At 41.5% G+C, this 24,527-nt stretch overlaps 1 protein-coding gene across 4 annotated transcripts in view; it reads right to left on the reverse strand.

Annotated features, from left to right (window-relative positions):
* Positions 1-24,527, reverse strand: part of NOSTRIN (nitric oxide synthase trafficking) — a 63,089-nt gene that overhangs the window by 4,210 nt on the left and 34,352 nt on the right. For 3 of the 4 annotated variants that reach the window (XM_070803784.1, XM_019971530.2, XM_019971510.2), the window contains 7 exons: positions 19,607-19,732; positions 13,681-13,779; positions 13,458-13,583; positions 6,152-6,260; positions 4,755-4,843; positions 1,516-1,641; positions 484-598 (listed from right to left, as the gene is read on the reverse strand). In XM_070803784.1, coding sequence (XP_070659885.1) covers positions 484-598; positions 1,516-1,641; positions 4,755-4,843; positions 6,152-6,260; positions 13,458-13,583; positions 13,681-13,779; positions 19,607-19,732 — 790 coding nt within the window. The remainder of the gene's footprint in view (positions 1-483; positions 599-1,515; positions 1,642-4,754; positions 4,844-6,151; positions 6,261-13,457; positions 13,584-13,680; positions 13,780-19,606; positions 19,733-24,527) is intronic. The other variant, XM_019971521.2, reaches the window with a different exon arrangement.

The raw sequence follows: 24,527 nt of genomic DNA on the forward strand, positions 1-24,527 counted from the left end.
CAGGGGGGTTTGAAAGGTAAAAGGCAATGGGGGTAGATGGACAAATGACCAAAGTCAAGTGACTGAACAAAGCCGGTAAGCTTTGGGATCGCAATGTTTCTTGCACAGAGGATGGGGTTTCCTTGGCAGTTTGGAGGAGGCTGTGGAGACAGGGCTGCAGAGCTCACAGTGTTTCCAGGGTGAGCGTGGACAACAAATTGCAGGCTGTCTGAATAACATGGACGCTGGGGCTGGGGGTGCCTTCCCTAAAACATCAGAGAACTCTTCCCCCCTCCCCCACCTGCATTCTTCTTGAGTCCTTCCCACCTTTTGGATGACATTTGCACAGAAAGCTACACATTCTAATAAATTAATCAGTCCTGATTGAAATGTTAATTTCCTTGAGCCAATTTATATCCGTGTGGTTCTGAAAATAAAATATAATTTTGGCAATGTGCTTTAGTGATAGGACCCAGCCTCGAATTATTCTGGGCATGAGATTACCTGTAGACGAAGGACTTGGAATTCTCTGCCCATCAGAAGATGCCCTGTTCACAACATTCTCTAATCTCTTCATCAGAACAGGCCGAGATATTTTTACAGAACTATGTGTCTGCTGCTGTTTGAATAGGGGGGGGGAAGACATTTTTAACAGCACTATCAACAAAAGTATTTGAGAAAAGTAACTCTTCTGCAACTGTTTTCCTCAGGAATCTGTTTTTTAATTATTGGGAGAAGGATGTAAAGAAATCATTCAATACATTTCTAAATCCTACTATAGTGAGGTTTTGTTACTGAAACCTTAATATTTTCAGAATTAGACATTACTATATTTTATAGCCTGTGTTTGCAATTCTGACCTGCAGCCTTAAGCCAAATAATAACATTTACACCATTCCTTCTACAAATTCAACTTTAATTGGTTTTGATGCAAGTGAAATAATCATGACTCTGTGTAAATGACTGAGACCCCTTTAGAGCTCAAGGCTCAGAAAGAAAACTGTCCCTTCATCACAAGGTAGTTACAGCTCCCTCTTCTGGTAGCAAATGGAAAACAGCTAACCGTGTATACTCACGTGCTCATCAACACCTAGAGTGAAACACCGGGAAAGCATTAATACATGTGTGTGAACCTTTTAATTGTGCTCACACATTATCAACATCATGTACTATGTTAAATGGATGAGACTACTGCTTATCACAAAATCTTACAATTTAGGAATGTAATCGAAATTTTACTCTAAGAGCACGTTCAAAGGATAAAGTTAGAAAATGAGAAGGAAGAAGGAACCCAAAGAATTTTTAACTCATTAATTTACCTATGAATACAAAGAATTTGTTCGTTTGTGTTTAGTCTTTGTTACTGTGCTCAAAAAATAATTAAATAAATTTATCTTAAAATTGTGCAATTGGAGATTTGAGCATTTATAATTGGCATATATAATTCATAACAGCTTTTTTGCCCTGATGCTTCTTTGAATCATTCTACCCAACAAGGCCAGTCAAGAAATTATAACCAGCCTCTTAAATGTTTACCTTTTCTTTCCACTTGAAGATGGAGTTACTACAGGGATGGTTGGGTTGAGGTCTTTGCTCAAGTTCTGCTAACACAGATGACAGTTTATAGGAGTTTGCTTGCAGAAGGTCTAGTTTCAAGCTATTCTGTGGAAACAGCATATGACCATATGAGTAAATTTCTAGAGACGGAGGCACAACTCATTGTGGGTGGATAAAGGGACATCAGGATAACTTCCAAAATGACAAAGAGGTTCAGAAAAGTACACATTCAACTCTTGTGCAATTCATTTGCATAAAATGCTGGAGAGAGAAAAACAATGGACCCTTTAATAAGTCTAAAGAAAGCCTTAGTTGTTGAGTGCGTCTTATTCCGGACCCTTGTAAATAAGGTAAACCAGAAAGCTTGATAGATATATTACTCAGCATTTTGTGACAATGAGCTTTAGTTAACTTTCTGCTGCGGAATGGGGAAAAGAGACTAGTAAGTGCTGATTGCAGAAGGCAGGCTTTCAGGGGGCTTTGAAGAAAGGCAATGGAGCCATGGGCACTTAACATAAAGAAGAGAATTGACTCTTGTCAACAGAATCAAACTAAAATGATGTGTGGCAGGGTTTTTGTTGGTGGTGTTATTATTTCTTGAAGAGGTGAGGTCTTATATTACCTGGAAAGTTTGCAGCAACACTTCTGAAAACTAGAAACAATATTCTGGGCTATTTGAATATAAAAATAAAGAGTGAAACTAAAGCTATTAGTCTCCTGTTTTCAATTTGACCTTGAGCTAGAAACTTTATATTGACTTCTCTGTCAAGTTGTGTTCAGTCAAGGTAAATCAAAGCACAGAATCTAAACCCTGGAAAGAGTCTGCTATTCAACATTCTCCTCACCATTGCCTCTCCCTCCTCCACATCTCCAGCCTGGGGATTCCTTTTTTTTTCTTTCTACTTTTTGGCTGTGCCACTCAGAATGCAGGATCTTAATTCCCCGACCAAGGATCAAACCTGTGCCACCTGCAGAGGAAGCGAGGTGTCTTAACCACTGGACTGCCAGGGAAGTCTGCAACCTGGGATACATAAGCCTAACATCGCTGTCAGGGAATCACAGCCATGGACCAAACACCTCCAATCGATGGGGAAGGGCTCTAGTCCTTGGAACAATTCACTGCACAGTAGGCAGGCTCACCTAAGATGCAATCAAAAGCTCCTCCATAGCTTCTAGCCTTAGATCCAGTCTGCACTTGAGAACATCAACAGCAAGTCTCTCTGTTCTGTGGTGTGTTCCTTCTGGTAACCGAAGACAATATCTGCCCCCAAACACTTCCAGTTTCTGCAACAATTTCTCAGAGTATGGCTTGCCAACATTCTTGTTTCAAATATGGCACTGGACCAAGAGCCAATGAAATAGGAAATAGAGATTCCCCTGCAAGAAACCTCCCCTGCCTAAGACAAAATCAATCTATCACCATTACTGTTACTAGTTTCCCTCCACCAGATGTGGGGGTGTATAATCTCTGACACAGATATTTGGCATCCACTATTTGAAGACCCTTTTTGCGTCATTGCTAGATCCTAAACACCATAAATTCAGGGGTTAGATCATCTCCCATCTTGCATCCTCCACTGTGTGAATCAGGCCAGTTGGGTGCCCGGAAGATCCTAATACAAATTCTATATCAATGACAAAATGCTATGCAAGAACCCAAAGAAATAAAACTTATAAATTAATGCCATCATAAAATGCTTCATATGATTTCCTTTTGGTAAATATCATTTACACTGAATTAGTTAACCAAACATTTTATGTTGTCACAGAAAATGTCTTTCAGTCTGTTTTATAATTTTATAAAAATTGTAGCCACATGTCACTGCAAGGATATTAGACCTCTGTTCCCAAGTGAACAGAATTCAGGCCTGCCTTCACGAAGTGTCAGGTTTATTCCTGAAAGAGCACTTCCACTAAAGGAAGCTGCTGCTAAAAAACAGATAAACAATACCTGGCTGCATCTGTCTATTTTTACCAAAGGACTATTGAAATTGTTTTTCGGACAGAATTTATTAGGTACATACTTTTTATAAGAGTTAGATAGGCTACGTGCAAGGAAAGGAAAACTGGCCCAGCTTCCTGGATCCTTCAAAACATTGCTAAAAGTTTAATCTCTTCCTGAATTCTTCTCAAATTAACCCCAATCAGCTTTCTCTCCAATCATAACAGAAATTGTGTACCTTGCCACACATAGGTCACAGTATTTGTTTGTTTTTATTCCTGTATAAAATTCATGGGCCTTTGCTAACTTTTTTATAATGTGGGTTCCTCTGAAGAGGTCGCACTGCCCATCAATTGCAGCAGATGTCTGGGTGCTGCTGCAGTACAGCCTTTCGGCAAAAATTACCTCCCCCTACCTCCACTGACGGCACCTCCTCTCCCCTCAAAATGACCTTGGCCTCTGAAGTTTTTTTCCTTGTTTCCCTGGAAGCTCTCACACCCTTAACAGCCATCTTCCTTCTGTACATCCACATCTCTCCTTTCCCCTATTATTCTCAGAAGACCCTGATGTTGGCTCAGGGATAAATGGAAAACAGCATCTCTATAATAATTACCAGGATTTCAGCCCTCCTCTGTGCACTATGGAGAAGGCAATGGCAACCCACTCCAGTGTTCTTGCCTGGAGCATCCCAGGGACAGAGGAGCCTATTGGGCTGCCGTCTGTGGGGTCGCACAGAGTCAGACACGACTGACGCGACTTAGCAGCAGCAGCAGCTGTGCACTATGCTAGCATTTTCTAAATACTGCTTCAACCTCACAAAACCCCTTTGAGCTAAGTACCAACATCCCCACTTCCAAGATGAGAAAACGGAACCTGTCCCAGGTTTCGGCCTGTAACTGGCCGAGCTAGATCCGGGTGCAGGCCTCTCTGAAAGCAGACCCTGCATTTGTTTTCAGTCACATCTGTTAACTGAGGTAGCGTACACATGATTTTTAGACCTTGACTGAGTGATTCTATGCTGGGGGGAGAGGAAGGTTTTTATTTTAGGCACATTTTTCCCCCCCTGGGAGGACACTAAAGCAAACATCTCTAAGTAGCTGGATTTTTCCAGATTCCTCAAACCACTTGTCAAGGAGCTGACCATACAAGCTCTGACTAGACTTCTGTGTCATGAGAAAGGAAAGGCAAACAGAGGTCAATTGGGCCAGAACACAGGCGTTCCCCAAATAGCTCCTTCATCATTAAATCTACCAAACTGCGCTCTGCAAATATTTACCTCGTCCATTAAGGCTGCTGTGCTTTTTTCGCTCTCTGAGTCTGAGAAGGAGGAGTGGCTGGAGTAGGCTCTCAGCATTCGTTCCAAGCCTGCAAGTGAAATCACACTGCCAGTCACCATTGCTCAGTCCTGGAGGGGCAGGGGTTAAAGGTGGTTACACTCAGAGGGAGCCAGAGCCCAGAACTGATTCCTGGAGCATTTCCCAAATGGCTGGAGCTGTGTGTGTATGTAGTTGTTGCTAAATTTTACTGAATGGGTGACCTGCACCTTCATTTAATGATATTAGAGAAATGCTGGTGCTTAAAGAGTCTTGATTGTTGTTCAAGACGAAAAACTCAAGATGAGCTTTTGAGTCCTTCTTGTAGATCCATTCTGTGGCAGTTCCCTAACATTTTACCATGATCTTAAGCTCTCCTCTGCTGGTATTTACATTTCTAAACATTTTGCTCTCTTGGATTTCCTATCAAGTATTACATTGCAATAGTGTTCTCTGGTCCACAGAAAATAAGCTCCACATACCAGAATCCCAAGTATGAAATTGTTTTCATTATCTGTAGCACTTTAGAGCTTCTTCATGTTCTGACATACCTAACCTCTAAGCATAGGATTTAATTTGAACGATTTTCACATCATTCAGGAGTTGGTTTAAAAACAAACAAGTGGTGATCATTCTGTAAAGTATAGAAGTGTGAATCATTAAGTTGTGCACCTAGAACTAAGACAGTGCTGTGTAGCGATAATACTTCAGTACAAAATTAATTTAAAAAAAAATCACGTATTAACACCCCTCCAATGGAATAATAATAAACTAATATGGGAAAAATAAATAAATGGAAGCCTTGTACATAGGAGGGTTTTGTTGTCTAGTTGCGAAGTCCTGTCTGACTCTGCGACCCCAGGGACTGTAGCCCACCAGGCTCCTCTGTCCTTGGGCTTTCCCAGGCAAGAATACTGGCCTGGGTTGCCATTTCCTTCTCCAGGGGATCTTCCCAACCCTGGGATCGAACCTGGGTCTCCTACATTGGCAGGCAGGTTCTTTACGACTAGCGCCACCTGGTAAGTAAACCACCTAGGAGGTTTACTATGTTTTAATCCAAACTAATTGTCCTTCATATCAGCCAATTTCAGGAACAAAGGACAACGTTACATTTCTGGAAACGGTGGTATAGTACTTATAAAAATTTCACAGATGGACCAAAATGTCATGTTTAATTTTTTTTGCTCTCTCCTTTGAGAGAAAATTTGTCTTTATTCACACAGATTAGGTCTGACATTTGGTCCTTTAAATGAGATGATCCCTGCACCAGTCAGCAAAAGCAGAAGCACCCCAACTCTGAATGAAACCTCAGGATAGAATACTTTCCCTCACCAGGCCAATCAAAGAGATAGTTACATACCTTCTTGGTCTCGCGAGGCTTTTTCAATATCTTTCTGCAGTCTCAACAGTTTTGATTTTATTGAAGATGTCTGTCGCTCTTTACTCATTGCATTTTTAGGATCTTCTTCCTTTAGGGAAAAAGAAGGAAGTTTAACAATTTCAGTGGGAAAAAGGAAGAGTTGCTACTCCTAGTTGTACTGAGACTTTCACTGCTACATTCAAAGTTAACTTAATGGAAGGAAAAAAAAAAATCAGATCAGATCAGTCACTCAGTCGTGTCCGACTCTTTGCGACCCCATGAATCGCAGCACGCCAGGCCTCCCTGTCCCTCACCAACTCCCGGAGTTCACTCAGACTCACGTCCATCAAGTCAGTGATGCCATCCAGCCATCTCATCCTCTGTCGTCCCCTTCTCCTCATGCCCCCAATCCCTCCCAGCATCAGAGTCTTTTCCAATGAGTCAACTCTTCGCATGAGGTGGCCAAAGTATTGGAGTTTCAGCTTTAGCATCATTCCTTCCAAAGAAATCCCAGGGCTGATCTCCTTCAGAATGGACTGGTTGGATTTCCTTGCAGTCCAAGGGACTCTCAAGAGTCTTCTCCAACACCACAGTTCAAAAGCATCAATTCTTTGGCACTCAGCCTTCTTCACAGTCCAACTCTCACATCCATACATGACCACAGGAAAAACCATAGCCTTGACTAGACGAACCTTTGTTGGCAAAGTAACGTCTCTGCTTTTGAATATGCTATCTAGGTTGGTCATAACTTCTCTTCCAAGGAGTAAGCGTCTTTTAATTTCATGGCTGCAGTCACCATCTGCAGTGATTTTGGAGCCCACAAAAATAAAGTCTGACACTGTTTCCACTGTTTCCCCATCTATTTCCCATGAAGTGGTGGGACCAGATGCCATGATCTTCGTTTTCTGAATGTTGAGCTTTAAGCCAACTTTTTCACTCTCCTCTTTCACTTTCATCAAGAGGCTTTTTAGTTCCTCTTCACTTCCTGCCATAAGGGTGGTGTCATCTGCATATCTGAGGTTATTGATATTTCTCCCAGCAATCTTGATTCCAGCTTGTGCTTCTTCCAGTCCAGCGTTTCTCATGATGTACTCTGCATATAAGTTAAATAAACAGGGTGACAATATACAGCCTTGACGAACTCCTCTTCCTATTTGGAACCAGTCTGTTGTTCCATGTCCAGTTCTAACTGTTGCTTCCTGATCTGCATACAAATTTCTCAAGAGGCAGATCAGGTGGTCTGGTATTCCCATCTCTTGAAGAATTTTCCACAGTTTATTGTGATCCACACAGTCATAGACTTTGGCATAGTCAATAAAGCAGAAATAGATGTTTTTCTGGAACTCTCTTGCTTTTTCGATGATCCAGCGGATGTTGGCAATTTGGTCTCTGGTTCCTCTGCCTTTTCTAAAACCAGCTTGAACATCAGGAAGTTCACGGTTCACATATTGCTGAAGCCTGGCTTGGAGAATTTTGACCATTACTTTACTAGCGTGTGAGATGAGTGCAATTGTGCGGTAGTATGAGCATTCTTTGGCATTGCCTTTCTTTGGGATTGGAATGAAAACTGACCTTTTCCAGTCCTGTGGCCACTGCTGAGTTTTCCAAATTTGCTGGCATATTGAGAGCAGCACTTTCACAGCATCATCTTTCAGGATTTGAAATAACTCAACTGGAATTCCATCACCTGCACTAGCTTTGTTTGTAGTGATGCTTCCTAAGGCCCAGTTGACTTCACATTCCAGGATGTCTGGCTCTAGGTGAGTGATCACACCATCGTGATTATCTGGGTCGTGAAGATCTTTTTTGTACAGTTCTTCTGTGTATTCTTGCCATCTCTTCTTAATATCTTCTGCTTCTGTTAGGTCCATACCATTTCTGTCTTTTATCAAGCTCATCTTTGCATGAAATATTCCTTTGGGATCTCTGATTTTCTTGAAGAGACCCCTAGTCTTTCCCATTCTGTTGTTTTCCTCTATTTCTTTGCATTGATCGCTGAAGAAGGCTTTCTTATCTCTTCTTGCTATTCTTTGGAACTCTGCATTCAGATGTTTATATCTTTCCTTTTCTCCTTTGCTTTTCGCTTCTCTTCTTTTCACAGCTATTTGTAAGGCCTCCCCAGACAGCCAGGATAATCTTTGGTTTTCCACAGATAGGTTTACTTTTCTAGACCTGCTTAATAAGAAGACATCTTGCTCACAACTGATAAGTATATAGCCAAGAACTTACTTTAACAGAAAAAATTACCCTTGGAAAGTGAATGTTACTATAGCTATTTCATAGAAGTGCATGGCTCACCAAGGTCAGAGGCATGAGAGCTTTAAGAAGACTAGCTGATTTAACCAGGACCTTTCGGTTGAGGGGAAGGAGGGCAGAAGTTACTCCTTGCAGGAGGAATGGCATAAGCAAAGACTAGCTGATTTAACCAGGACCTTTCAGTTGAGGGGAAGGAGGGCCGAAGTTACTCCTTGCAGGAGGAATGGCACAAGCAAAGGATAGAGGGAGGATTTGTGTGAAATAAAAAATAAACATACCAGTTGCTTGAGCAAATATAGTGGAAGAAAAAAGTTATCTAAGTAGTTTAGGTCAGATTTGAGGGCTGAAGTGGAAATTTTATCATGTAGATTGAGAACTATTAACTATGTAGGAGCTTTCATAAGCATTATTTCCAGAACTGAAAGAATAAAGATGTTAGGACACAGTGTGTCCTAGTAACAAGTCAAAGAGCAAATGTCCTATAGTGATATGCAACTTAAAATGATTAAAACCTTTGTGTGCAAAAACAAAAAGGTGTTAGGTCTGGTGGGGTGGTGGCTGATCATGAATGCAGTAGAGACAGAAATCTTGGAGAAAGAGGGAAAACTGATGACTGAAGATGGAAGTGGAGGAGTCAGGACTTATCTGAAAAGGAAGGAGAAAGACTGGGACCCTGAATATTGGTGGAGAGATTAGCTTTAGAAAGATTGTCCTGAAGAAAGGGGAGCATGACAATTTAGAGCAAAGAGAATACTGTAATAGCCTTTATAAAAATATAATGAGATTAAAGTATTTAATCTATATGCTGTGTTCAGTTCAGTTCAGTCGCTCAGTCATGTCCAACTATTTTCAACCCCATGAACCGCAGCACGCCAGGCCTCCCTGTCCATCACCAACTCCCGGAGTCCACCCAAACCCATGTCCACTGTGTCGGTGATGCCATCCAACCATCTCATCCTCTGTTGTCCCCGTCTCCTCCTGCCCTCAATCTTGCCCAACATCAGGGTCTTTTCAAATGAGTCAGCTCTTCTCATCAGGTGGCCTAAGTATTGGAATTTCAGCTTCAACATCAGTCCTTCCAATGAACACCCAGGATTTCCTTTAGGATGGACTGGTTGGATGTCCTTGCAGTCCAAGGGACTCTCAAGAATCTTCTCCAACACCACAGTTCAAAAACATCAATTCTTCTGCTCTCAGCTTTCTTTATAGTCCAACTCTCACATCCATACATACCACTGGAAAAACCATAGCCTTGAATAGATGGACCTTTGTTGACAAAGTAATGTCTCTGCTTTTTAATATGCTATCTAGGTTGGTCATAACTTTCCTTCCAAGGAGTAAGCATCTTTTAATTTCATGGCTACAATCACCATCTGCAGTGATTTTGGAGCCCAGAAAAATAGTCAACCACTGTTTCCACTGTTTCCCCATCTATTTGCCATGAAGTGATGGGACCAGATGCCATGATCTTAGTTTTTTGAATGTTGAGCTCTAAGCCAACTTTTTCACTCTCCTCTTTCACTTTCATCAAGAGGCTCTTTAGTTCTTCTTCACTTTCTGCCATAAGGGTGGTGTCATCTGCATATCTGAGGTTATTGATATCCTGGACATCCTGGAATGTGAAGTCATGTGGGCCTTAGGAAACATCATTATGAACAAAGCTAGTGGAGGTGATGGAATTCCAGTTGAGCTATTTCAAATCCTATAATACGATGCTGTGAAAGTGCTGCACTCAATATGCCAGCAAATTTGGAAAACTCAGCAGTGGCCACAGGACTGGAAAAGGTCAGTTTTCATTCCAATCCCAAAGAAAGGCAATGCCAAAGAATGCTCATACTACCGCACAATTGCACTCATCTCACACGCTAGTAAAGTAATGGTCAAAATTCTCCAAGACAGGCTTCAGCAATACCTTAACTGTGAACTTGCAGATGTTCAAGCTGGTTTTAGAAAAGGCAGAGGAACCAGAGATCACATTGCCAACATCCGCTGGGTCATCGAAAAAGCAAGAGAGTTCCAGAAAAACATCTATTTCTGCTTTATTAACTATGTCATAGTCTTTGACTGTGTGGATCACAATAAACTGTGGAAAATTCTTCAAGAGATGGGAATACCAGACCACCTGATCTGCATTTTGAGAAACCTGTATGCAGGTCAGGAAGCAACAGTTAGAACTGGACATGGAACAACAGACTGTTTCCAAATAGCAAAAGGAGTACGTGAAGGCTGTATATGGTCACCCTGCTTATTTAACTTATATGTAGAGTACATCACGAGAAACGCTGGGCTGAAGGAAGCACAAACTGGAATCAAGATTGCTGGAAGAAACATCAATATGCTGTGTACTATATAATTTTTTTTTGTACCTTTCATTCATGTGATTCTTATAACAACTTTATTAAATTGGCTTTATTTTCCCCATTTTACCTGTGATACTCAGAAATAAATGAAGGCCCAAGACTAAATAGCTAGTAAGTAATTACTCCTGAAAGCCAACTCCTGTGGCTCCCCATTCTCCACCAGTCCACTCCATCACACAGCTGCCCGAGGCTGAGGCCCAAGCCGATGTTACCTCCGCAGGTGGGCTCTGAATTTACCAAGTGCAAGGATGCCTCAGTCCAATATCAGCCCTTTCTTGCTGGAGGAATGCACATTATAATCTGAATTCCATGTTAGTCCAAGACTTCATTTGGTTTCTTTGGGGATGTCTACTGTTTGTGAATATATTTCCAGGGATAGATTACTACTGGGTCAACTTGAGATAGAGTAGACTGCCATCATTAACTTTGTTAAATTTGTTCTTCTTTTCCAAAAATTTGTCAGAAAGAAAATCAATACCAGAGGTGGCAATTAAACCATTGATACAATCTTTTGAACATGGCCTTTACAGTAAACTTACAAATATTTTTCACACTAATCACCAGCTGTTCAATATTTACACTCAGATTGTTTTCCTGTGTTACCCTCAGTTCAGTTCAGTCGCTCAGTCCTATCCGACTCTTTGCAACCCCATGAATCGCAGCACGCCAGGCCTCCCTGTCCATCACCAACTCCCAGAGTTCACCCAAACTCATGTCCATCGAGTTGGTGATGCCATCCAGCCATCTTATCCTCTGTCGTCCCCTTCTCCTCCTGCCCCCAATCCCTCCCAGCATCAGAGTCTTTTCCAATGAGTCAACTCTTCGCATGAGGTGGCCAAAGTATTGGAGTTTCAGCTTCAACATCAGTCCTTCCAAAGAAGACCCAGGACTGATCTCCTTTAGAATGAACTGGTTGGATCTCCTTGCAGTCCAAGGGACTCTCAAGGATCTTCTCCCACACCACAGTTCAAAAGCATCAATTCTTCAGCACTCAGCTTTCTTCACAGTCCAACTTTCACATCCATACATGACCACTGGAAAAACCATAGCCTTGACTAGACAGACCTTTGTTGGCAAAGTAATGTCTCTGCTTTTGAATATGCTATCTAGGTTGGTCATAACTTTCCTTCCAAGGAGTAAGCGTCTTTTAATTTCATGGCTGCAGTCACCATCAGCAGTGATTTTGGTGCCCAAAGAAATAAAGTCTGACACTGTTTCTACTCTTTTTCCATCTATTTGCCATGAAGTGATGGGACCAGATGCCATGATCTTAATTTTCTGAATGTTGAGCTTTAATCCAACTTTTTCACTCTCCTCTTTCACTTTCATCAAGAGGCTTTTTAGTTCCTCTTCACTGTCTTACCCTAGTCCATGTGAATTTTGCAGCACTCGATAAAACCCAGTCTATACTTACTGCTAATGACTACAAAGTTAGATTTTGGAGGTGTTTTGCTTTAAGAATATTGTTGCTGTTGTTCAGTCACTAAGTCGTGTCTGACTTTTTTCTGTCTCAAGAACTGCAGGACACCAGGCCTCCCTGTCCCTCATTATCTCCCGGTGTTTGCCCAAGTTCATGTCCTTTGAATCGGTGATGCTATCCAACCATCTCATTCTCCCCCTCCTCTCCTCCTGCCCTCAGTCTTTCCCAGCAGGGAAAGATTCAGGGTCTTTTCCAATGAGTTGGCTCTTCACATCAGATGGTCAAAGTATTGGAGCTTCAGCTTCAGCTCAGTCTTTCCAATGAATATTCAGGGTTGATTTCCTTTAGGATTGACTGGTTTGATCTCTTTGTAGTCCAAGGGACTCAAGAGCCTTCTCTAGCACAATTGAAAAGCATCAAGAATATTAAGGGTGTTAGGACAATCTTATTCTCCCAGTTGGAGTATCAGTCCATTCTCTTAGACAACATACATAGTCATTAGTTCTGGTGCACTCAAATGACATAGAAACCAAAATTTCCCATGGGCACGTCAATTAAAGATAAACCATTGTGGCTGCTTCATTATGTTTCAATAGGACCTTAATCAAATTTTCAAGGAGAATGACCCTTATTTTATTGACAGGTTAGCTTACAGAGGTATTTTCACAAGAAAGTAATAGATGTATTTTATTGTACATTGTCTCATCTCAGGGATCACTTACACTGTTTGGAAGGAAAAAAGTACTTTCCCCATATAATCAAATCTTCCTTCCCACTTTCATCTCTATCTTTGTTTCTGCTTTGAACAGACATTGCTATTGCTAATTTACTTTGTCTTTCACAGGGAGCTCTGATCAATACTCTGTAATAACCTAAATGGGAAAAGAATTTGAAAAAGAATAGATACATGTATTTGTATGACTAAGTCACTTTGCTGTACACTTGAAACCAACACAACATTGCTGATCAATTATGCTCCAATGAAAATTAATTTTTTTAATTAAAAAAATTAAATATTTGCTTCAAAAATGAAAAGATTCAGTCTAAGATCCTCTTTGACTTTCTTCCCTGGCAGAGAATACTGAAGACATATTTTCATCACCCCATCTGTAAACCACAGTTTTTAAACTTATGCAGACTATAAAAAGTCAATATTTTAATTTACAAAACAATGTTTCTTTTACAATTGCTCTCAATTTTTTAAAAAATGAATCCCTCAGTATGAGACTAAGGTTCCCCACAAATGAAGCCTCCTTCCATCCATACTTACAAAGTAGTCAGTTAATAGGAACTCGGATTTATTTTCTGTAGATGAGACTGTGGTTTCTTCCATAAGAGCCTGGATATCTTTTTCGATGTCTATCTTGCTGATGGCACAGTGAATCTGTGTGTGGCACTGCAAGGCCAAGGAAAGCAGAACAAGGTTGCAGAAGACATGTTTCCTGCCAGTTCTTACCACGCACACCAGAGACGGCAAATTCTCTACTACTCACTGTGGTCAAGGTTTGGCCAAAAACAGAAATATGTTGGGAGTACTGGTTTAAGTTATTACATAAGAGTTGAATTCTTTCCTTCTCCAGCTCCAGGATGCTCTGAAAGGATACAAAATGAAATTACATCAGCCCACTGTTATTTTTACAAAACTAAAGGCGCCCACCAAGCACTAACACACTGAAGAAAGTCTGAATGAGCCGTCCTGTTTGTGCCTCTTGATCCAAACTGCAGAGGGGGTAGGTTCCCAGGATGGGAATGGATTTGGTGTCTGTCTATCCTCCACTAGGATTAATTTCAGCTTCCCTGGTGGCTCAGGGGTAAAGAATCCATGGCAATGCAAGAGATGCAGGAGATGTGGGTTTGATTCCTGGGTCGGGAAGATCCCCTGGAGGAGGCCATGGCAACTCACTCCAGTATTCTTGCCTGGAGAATCCCATGGACAGAGGAGCCTGGTGGGCTACAGTCCACAGGGTTGCAAAGAGCTGGACATGACTGCGCACGCACGCATGCAGGATTGATTTCACTCTCGTACTTTCACCGTCTTTTCTAGGCCAAAAGGCACACAGGTGGATGCCATAGGTTACCTGATGTTCACAAAGAAGGGGGAGAAAGGAATCATTTGAAATCATTTGTGCGTTCCAGAAAAAGAATGAAGCCCAGTAAAAGCCCTTCTGTATTTAGGAAATGCAGTCAGACACTAAATATTTCTAGAATTGTTTGCAGCACATACAAGGCATTCTGTTAGTCTTTGCAGGGACAATGATGATGAGATGCAAATTCTCTTCTTAAGGAAGCTTATGTGATGAGAGCAGAACCTTCAAGTCTGACCAAGTCATTTTCCTGGCCTGGGGGTTCAGAGACTACTCTTTGAAGGTAGGGATACAGCCTTTTCATTTTGTGGGGGATGAAAAAATTCCACTCTTTGAGTTTTAGTTGGTTTGTTTTTTTAACTAGGAAGAAAAAATGAAATTAGGGAGGTCATATTTGGCTTGTCAGCCATTAACATTTTAGAAAAAATTATTTATCAGGCTCTTGCCACTCACTGGGAGCCAAGCTGCAGACTGCTTATTTTGAGGAAATAGAGAAGTTCAGAGAAGGCTGGGTCAAGTGGAATATACCCTGGGGATTCCTAGGCTATGTTGGGGACTGCAGGAGGCTGCTGGGTATGTGCCCAGAAACTGTGGGTTTGACAGAGGTGGCAGGTGTCCAAGACATAACACCTCATTCTGTTTCTGTAAGGACAAGGCCTGGGCTTTCCCTTGTTATCCAGAGGCTGGCCGGTTCATCTCATACCTGCCATTCTACCTCACCCCTTCCCACAGTAAAGAGCACTCAGCAAGAGTCCTTCATGAGGAAGAACGCTGTCGTGGGCAAATCAGTGGCTAACATTACCAAAGAAGTAAGAGGGGTGGGCTGTATTCAAGGCCTTAGGTGGAGTGGGGATGCAGGGACATCACAGCGGCCACTGGCTTCTCTCATCCTGCTTCTCAGCACACCTGCAGGAGCCACTGGCCTGTCCAATACAGTGTTCCTTTATATCCCTGTATGTAGGCTGCATTCATATCCTGTTGTTATTTCACCTATGATATATAGTCATTAAATTTAAAAAAAATTTGTGTAATTGTTGCATAAAGCTTACCATTTTCAACACTTTCAAGTGTTCAGTTCAGTGTCATTAAGTCCATTCAAATCATTGTGCAACCACTACCACTATCCATATCCAGAATTTTTTTCATCTTGCAAAACTGCAACTCTGTGCCCATTAAACAATAACTCCCCATTCTCCTTCCCCTCATCATCCCAGCAGCCACAATTCCACTTGCGGTCTTCTGTGAATCTGAAACTATCCTAAGTGTCTCATCTAAGAGGAATCATACAATATTTGTCCTTTTGTGTCTGGCTTATTTCACTTAGCATAAAATCTTCAAGATTTTCATCCTTGTTGTAGCCTGGGTCAGAATTTCCTTCCTTTTAAGGATGAATAATGTTCTGCTGTCTGGACACACCACACTTTACTAGTATACAGTCATTTTAATGCTACTATTAAATGCAAGTGGTAAAAGGCTGCAGTAACTGTGAACAGCTATGTCAACCACATGCAAACTTTGATCCTGTGCCAAGTGTCTTGACTTTTGAATTGGGAAGCCTGGAGCGCTGCTCCCCAAGGCCATCTTCCTTGTCTAGTCAGAATCCGCACGATTTTTGTAAGTCAATGGGAATGAAATACCTTTTGTTTCTGCTGTTGGTCTCCTGAGTCTTTCTCCAAAATCTCAAGTACCAGCCATTTGAATGTGCCCTCTGTCTCCCAGATACAGGATTAAAGACCCAGAAGAGTAGCCTGCTGCTGCTGCTGCTGCTGCTGCTAAGTCGCTTTAGTCCTGTCCAACTCTGTGCGACCCCAGAGACGGCAGCCCACCAGGCTCCACTGTCCCTGGGATTCTCCAGCAAGAACACTGGAGTGGGTTGCCATTTCCTTCAATGCATCTAAGTGAAAAGTGAAAGTGAAGTCGCTCAGTCGTGTCCGACTCCCAGCGACCCAATGGACTGCAGCCTACCAGGCTCCTCTGTCCATGGGATTTTCCAGGCAAGAGTACTGGAGTGGGGTGCCATTGCATTCTCTGAAGAGTAGCCTAGTAAATGTAAATGCTTCTTCACAGGGTACAAACTATATGCCTCCTCTAACAAATATGTAAAATAAACTCTGCTCAATGTCTTGGACGGCAAGTGAGACCGGCTTCAGAAAGAAAGAGTCTTTACATTATAGAAAAAGATCCGGAAATCAGCTCTTATAGTTTAGCACTACAAACAAAGGACAGGATGGAAAACAAAAGCCAGGTTTGGGAAATACATTGAATCCCTGGTGGGTGGTTATTTCTTTACTGTGACAAATGCTGAGCCACTAGCATCAGTCTGAGACTAGAATAATCCTGTCCCTTGCTGGCAATGGTAATATTTAACAGATTTTAATTACATTTCAGGGAAATCGTTAAGATGATCTATGTTTGCTCATGAAAAGAGGCTGAGATAAATTCCACTGTGCAAAGGGGAAATCCATATCTTGTTTAATGAATTATTGCTTTCTATTATTTTGTTCTTTTTGTATAAAATAGGGTGCAGAGAAGCAAGAGACTCTGGAGAACCTCAAATTTTCCTCATGTGTTTTCACAACAGCACGTGAAAGGAAAGTGCGATCAAGGAGTTATCAAGGAAGAGCAGATGGAGAGGTTGTCAGGGCCCAGGCTTCATGATAATTCACACTCTTCATTCATTCTTTTCATTTCCTGCTGTTCTGGCCTTCCGGTTAGAACTGCCCAGGGAGCTTGGAGGGACTTCATTTTCATCTAAATTGTTTTCATGAAACTGATCAAAGAAATATCTTGCTTTTTCTTGAGCAGAAACTCTTAAACTTTACTATGCATAGCAATCACCAAGACCCCTTCCTAAAGTCATTCAGAAGTTGTGACTCATCCCATGTAGGCAGGAACTCAGAAATCTGCATTTTAGGTTTTTTTTTTTAGCCTAAAACTTCTCATTCCCAACTCAGGGCGTAAGAGTCAGTTTATCCTCAATTTTATTTATTTATTTTGACTGCCCTGCACAACATGTAGAATCTTAGTTTCCCCACCAGGGATCGAACCTGAGGCCGCCTGCAATGGAAATATGGAATCTTAACCACTGGACTACCAGAGAAGTCCAGGAACCTAAATTTTAACAAGCACGCTAGACGTTGTTCTGGGGCCATAAAGGGCTATCAGAAAATACATTTTAAAACCATTTCTAATTCTTCCACCCAGAGAGGACCCCTGTTAACATTTTGATGTATTTTGGTCTGTTGAGGTATATATGTATGTGTGATTTTATATTTCTAGTTATCAACGAAATTATTCAAATTGGTATACGGTTTTTTCACTTAACATTGTTCATAAGCAGTTTCCAATGCTATGAGTTTCCAAAACACTGTTTTAATTAATAATCCCTTGTATAGAATGTATTGATTTATTTAGCCATCTTCTTAACATTGGCCACTTGCATTGTTTCTTCCCTTTTATTTCTAATGTATTCGAACGGAAATATGTGTTTTGTTTTTCATTTATTTCCTTAAGATGGATTTCTGGAAAGGAAATTAGGTTCTTCAACCAAGGTTCTAAGAGAGAATTAAGCCCTAATGTCCTAAGGCATCTGTTGTCTGCATTGAGTTACCATCTCTCCATTGCATCTAAAGTGGTATTAGTTACCATCATCCTCGGGAACTGAGAAAACAGCCACTCACGTTATTTTCTGTGTTCTGTGGCTCACATGAGGAACACTGGTTGAGAATGTGAACATTTTTAAGATTCTTTGCACTTATTGCAAATGGTTTTCTAAAATAATTCCTTGAGTAAATATTACCAGTATCAAGCATTTGATTTGTAGTCATTTTTGATAGAGTGGCTATTACTATTTTATTTTGGCCTCATACATTATTTTATTTTGCACAGTTTGCAGGATTTTAGTTCCTGACCAGGGACTGAAGCCAGGCCCACATCATTGAGAACACAGAGTCCTAACCACTGGACCACTCTGAGATCCTTGAGTGGCTATTATTTTTCAAAATATATTACAGGTTATTTCTGCCAACTGAATTGTTTCTTCTTGGAAGGTAGGAAGTATGGCTTGAACATATAATTATGAAGTGATGACTCATTTTGACATATGATTTGTGGAATTGGTTTCATTTCTTAATATTTGCACTTGAAATTTTTCACAGTATCTAGTAAATTGCCTTGAGCACAGCTCAGTGAATGTCCTCTGAAAGAATCTGTGAATCCAGTCTGGAGAGTCAGACCGGACAGAGGAAGAACAGCTGGCGAATGGAGGAAAATAACGAAATGGAACAACCCTGGTGGACCCATTTCTATCTCCCACACTTCTAATAAATTCTCTTTTAATTGAGTTCAGCCAACTTTCGTTATATGCCTTCATGAATATCACGTTACTCCTGTCATTTGTAAAGAACAGAGAATAAGAATACACAATGTAATATGTGAATCAAAGACTTGTTGGTATAGACTCAGTATGTACAAGCCAAGGAAATAGTAAGGAAGGGAATCCTTATTGGTTAAGGTGAGGCAGGGATGACTCAACAGGAACATCTCAAGTGGGTCTAGTGGGGCTTGGTTTGGCATTCAGGGGGCAAAGGATAGCTCAAAGCCAGAGGAGAAGTTTAGAACCTAATAGAACTCATGTGGGATAAGAGGAACTGTGTGAACTCAAAGGAGGAGGGAGTAAAGTTCCAGTGTTCTCCAGCATGGTGGTGGCAACAAACCAGGAAACAAAAAAGATGAAAGGAAACCTTTCTTTTCTTTATGGAGATTCTGGCTTCTAGTAGATTCTCCATGTGATTTGGGTTCTTAAAAAAAACCCAAAAACCTAGGGTCTTAAATATTTTTAAAGCTGAGCTGAACGGAGGTTTTTTGAAATATAAGTAAATGTACATCTTGTCACCATCGGGAAGACTTTATATGTGAAGAAGATAATGTCCATGATGTTCCAACGTAAAAGTAGGGACTGCTGAAAGTGGGGTGTGGTGGGAAGAGAAGGTGGAGGAAGACCCTAAAAGGAGAAAAAGACACTAAGAAAAAGGAAGGAGAGACCCAGTAAGAGCCTCTGGTAAGGGTAGTTAGTGACAGCTACATCTAACACACCTTGAAGGCCAGCTAGCTGTGACTACACCAGGACATGTACACTGCATCCTGGCAGCCATACAGTAAGAACCACAATTATCTCCCACTGCTGTGAGGTAGAGAGGAGGATGAGATGGATGGAGACCGAGAGGTTAAATGTTTTTCTTGTAGCCCTTGAAGGGTGCCTAGGAGCAGTGATTTCTCTCCCATACAAAGCCTCCTTGGAAAAAGAAAAACAAAAAACCACAAATGCATAACTTACCTGGAAGCAATTTTCCAGTGTGTTCTCCCATTTCAGTCTGGTAGAACAGCTTGCCACGTTTTTTTGGTAGTAATTTTCATCTTCTTTTGATAACTTCTCAGTTGATTTTTTCAGTTTATTGAGGAGCTAAAGTAAAACATCAGCGTCACATATTCAGGAACACATTTATGAAAGCCTTTGGTAATTCCAGAGAAAGAATTACATGCATCCCCATGATGAGTTTCTCATCTCCCAGATAAAGTCACAAACAGTAACAATAGATGACGAAATCAAACATCTTTCTCAGAAAACAGGGATGTCAGAACTGAAAGGAAGCCTCAGGCCCTTTCAATAGGAATCCTTCAATTTTTCTATGAGGAAACCGAGGTCCTTAAATATGATGTGATATGTCTGCTTTCATCAGATGACCTGCTGCTGCTGCTGCTACTAAGTCGCTTCAGTCGTGTCCAAATCTGTGCAACCCCAGAGATGGCAGCCCACCAGACTCCCCCGTCCTTGGGATTCTCCAGGCAAGAACACTGGAGTGGGTTGCCATTTCCTTCTCCAATGCATGAAAGTGAAAAGTGAAAGTGAAGTCACTCAGTCATGTCCGACTCTTAGTGACCCCATGGACTGCAGCCTACCAGGCTCCTCCGTCCATGGGATTCTCCAGGCAAGAGTACTGGAGTGGGGTGCCATTGCCTTCTCCGCATCAGATGAGGGATGAGGCCAAATGACAGGTGAGGAGAAGCAAGTTCAGATCAGGAAGTTGCAACTCCAGACTGTAATCTACTGGTGATTCCTATACTCTTATTTAGTAAATTCTTTAGTCCTTGGCATTTCTTACTGGCACAGGTAGAGATTTGTACAATTAGAGAATTTGTAGAACTAACATTAGGTCTGGAACATTCTGTCACTTCACTTTCACTATGTAAACTCTGCAGTATAACTCTGGAATCAAACTTCAGGATTAGAGTCCTGGTTCTAACTGCCGGTGAGTTACTTAAACTTCATAAGACACAGTTTTCTCATCTTTGTGATGGGCATAGCGATGCTCCCACTTCATTGTATTGTTTGTTTTCTGGTTTTTTTTTTTTTTTTTTTTGCTTTTGGCCACACTGCATGGCATGGAAAAATCTTAGTTTCCCAACCAGGGATTGAACCTGCTCCCCCTGCACTGGAAGCACAGAGTCTTATCCGCTGAACCACCACAGGGGAATCCCCACTGTGTTGTCTTGAGGAGTCCAGCAGGTGATGCAGGTAAGGGACAAGGCACACTGCTCAAAATTTATCAATAGCATAGCACTCGAAGACAAGTGAGCATTACTATTACTAGTGAACAGCCTGTGGTTGTTCAGTCACTCAGGTGTGTCTGACTCTTTGTGAAGAGCCTGATACATGCCATTGTTCACTGTAAGTTACGGACAGCTTGACAAATGCTTTCCTACATTTGTTGAATGGGAAATCTCGTTTCCCATCAGGGATCCTGATTCCCAGTGATCTGCACCTTGACAAAGAGCCCCCTGGTCAATCACCCAAACTGGCCATTCTGATGGTGAAAATCAAAGTAATACAAAACCCTCTGGACCAGGATAGCTTGAACTGAATTCTCAAAATCTCACATCTTTGGGAAAGGAAGAAGTTGCATTATATGAAGGATTCTTAGACTTTAATATGCCTAGGAGGGACCAGACATTCTTGGAAATTTTCAGGGTCCCACAAGTAGCAATATTGATTCGGTAGTTCTGTAGCAGGATTGGGAAATCTGAATTTTCATTGCCTCCTCAGATGATTCTGATGCAAATGGTCCCCAAATCACAGTTCAGGAGCACCAAGGATCCCTCTGGTTTAAGCAGTTTAAGAGTTTCAAGGATAGAGATAAATGTTTTTAAGAACGCCCCTCTTTATGTTTAAGGACATTTTGACTAACATTTCAGTAATGAACATTCATCCAAAATGCTGAATGTTAACACCACTCACTTCATTATTCCAGTTCACATGCTGGCCATTCAACTGTCCCTCAGCTCTGATGTATGGCCTACTCAGGACATGGTTGGTTTTGCACATCAAGTGTAATGAGCCATGTATCTACAGAGACATGAGCTTGTGAATTTTAGCCTAATAATGCTACAGAGAAAAACTTGAATGTGTACCATGCTATACTTGGCCAAGCTATTGTTCTCTGGTTCTTGTTGAGAGTGCCCAGGCCCTAGAAATAAGAATGGAGTCACTTTGGAGGTGACAACTCACGTTTATCATCCTGCACTATATAGCTATTGACTAGAAGTTTCTGCTCAGCAAACTTACAGCAAATAACCCCAAACAGATATAGAAGAATGGAGACTCATATATTTTAATTCAAGAAAATGTTCAAAACTTTTCTTAAATTTGTCAGATCAAATACTTTTTCTTTGCTCTTTTCTTTCTCTTGGAACAAACATCGCATCCATTCATTCATTCATTAACATTTCTTGACGCCACAACTGTGTCATGTACTAGACACTGGGAGTAGATAAAGGAATAGATAGGCTCCTTTTCTAGTCGGGAAAAGGACCAACACAGACCATCGCTATTCCATGTGATAGATCCCAGGATGAGAGAAGTAGTCAGGTATCACAGAGTGACCCCTGTGTGAATAAACCTAAAATGAAAGTAGGAATTTGTTAGGCAAAATAGCTTGACATGATATCAAAAACATATTTTTGGTGAGGTTGGAGCACACAGTTTGAGAGGAAGAACAGCAAGTGAAAGTGCTGAAGAGTTAGGCCAGAATCAAGTCAGATTCAAAGAGCCACATAGAGGAGTTGTTCTTTATTCTGAGGTCACCTGAGTGTATTTTTAGGCTTTTTAAAGGAGAATGACACACTCAGATTCAAGTTCCAGAAAAGTGAGCCTGGCTTGTATATGGAATAGATAAGGAGACGCAACACTGAAAGCCAAGACACCAGTCTGTCAACTGGAGTAACCCAAGTAGTGAAGACAGTGGCCTGGGAGAGAGCAGTGGCTGTGGAGAGAAATATGTGCAGATGAATTCAAGAGCATTTAGGTTAGGACTTAGAATTGGGAGGATATGGTGGATGGTAATATTCAAAGATATAAAAAACAGAGGCATAAAAAATACTTTTGGTAGAGGGAAGAGATGGTTTTGATTTTGGATATTGAGTTTGTTTGAATGCCAGAGTTCAGTTTAGAAACTGTTTGGTTTGGAGATATAAACTGGGGTATCATCAGCAGAGACATAGTAGATGGAGCCTTGAGAAAATATTGTCGAGTACCTGTTGTTATTGAGCACTTGATATTGAGAGTACTGTGTCAGACTCGAAGTACAAGCCGAATAAAACAGGCTGAGGCCCAGGAGGGATATTATCAGACACAGCAATATGGACAGTTCAGGCAGAACAAGTGAAGTCCATAAAGGAGCTTAAAAAAAAAATTGACAGGGAAACCAAAAGAGTAAGATTTGTTGAAGTTGAGAATATTTCTAAAAGGGGAAATTCAATGCTGATTAACGCTTCTAAGAAATTAAATAAAGTCAGAACTGGAAAGCACCCACTAGCTTTAGCAACAAGGACCACATTGTATTTAAGGTAAGAACATTCCTAGCAAATTGGTGGGGAAATCTTGGTTGTTGCTTTGAGAAGTGAACAGATGAGGAAGTGGAGACAGAGCACAATGAATCTTATTGTAAAAAGAAAGAGGGACTTCCCTGGTGGTCCACTGGTTAAGACTCTGAGCTTCCAATGCAGGAGGCATGGGTTCAATCCCTGGACAGGGGTGGGGACTAAGATCCCACATGCTGCACAGCACAGGCAAAAAGTAAAAACATAAATAAATAAAGAGATGATATGTGGAGAGGAACAGGACTATGGTCATGGAGGGTGTCTCCCTGACTCTCTCTACTCTCCCAAGATAGAGGGAAGTTGAGAAGGCTGGTGGGAAGCAACTCTTAGAGAGGAATCTGTCTGAGATCCAGGAGAGAAGGGACTAATCAAGGGAAGGGTCACTGAGAGGAGGCGGGGATGGGAGTCATAACACAGGATGGAAAACTGGCCTGTCCCACTGCACTTCAGTAGGCAGGTGGCCATGCTGACCGCTGTGTTCTCTGTGACGCTGTAGGTGAGATGGTCTGCCGAGAGTGGATGATGGAGACTGAGTAGTGAGAGGAGTGAAGATGTAGATCAGCTTCTGGGGAGAGTAAGGATTGCTGAGCAGGAAAGCAAGAAGCACTAAACCAGGCCAGGCCAGGTAGGAGATCATGGACAGGACTCTGTGAAAGGCAAAGATGAACGCCACCTTAGGTGTTTAGCCTTGGGACTAAAAATGAGAAAGCTACCAGATAAAGTGATGAAGGCGGTAGGGGTCTGTGATGTAATGATAGCTAAGGGCTATAGTTAACAGGACCAGCTGGAGAAAGGTAGGGGGAGGATCACAGACTTCTGTCTCCCAGGAAATCGGCTAATGAGGGAAGGAAGCAGAAATTCAACACTTAGCTGCCCATGTTTTTCCCTTTGTTATTCCCTGACGTCAATGAAGAATAGCTTCTAATGAGGGCCCTGAATGCCTACAGCAGGGTCCCAGAGCTTAGGTTTTTAACCTACTTTGGTTTTGCCTCCTTCTTGGAAGCTGTCTCATTATTTAATCCTTGTTATTATGATCATTTCAAACTGTGAAGCTTGACACCAAGAACCTTGTAAAATCTTGCTAACAATGAATTTAAGTTTTTCAGCTAATAGTTTCTCAGGTGAGATAGAGTTACTCGGTGATGACAATTCTTGTCTTCTTTTAAGGATGTTTTGGGTTGCAGTGTGTGGCCTGCATTTTCGTAGAGGGAGCCCATCTTTAGGGGAAGATATTGACTATTTCAGAGGTTTCCAGTCTGGGACACACACCACAAGGGGTGTGTAAGATAATTAGTATCCCAATAATATTTGTGTTCATTTAT

This window comes from Bos indicus, chromosome 2 (assembly GCF_029378745.1).
Source record: "Bos indicus isolate NIAB-ARS_2022 breed Sahiwal x Tharparkar chromosome 2, NIAB-ARS_B.indTharparkar_mat_pri_1.0, whole genome shotgun sequence".
Lineage (NCBI taxonomy): Eukaryota > Metazoa > Chordata > Mammalia > Artiodactyla > Bovidae > Bos > Bos indicus.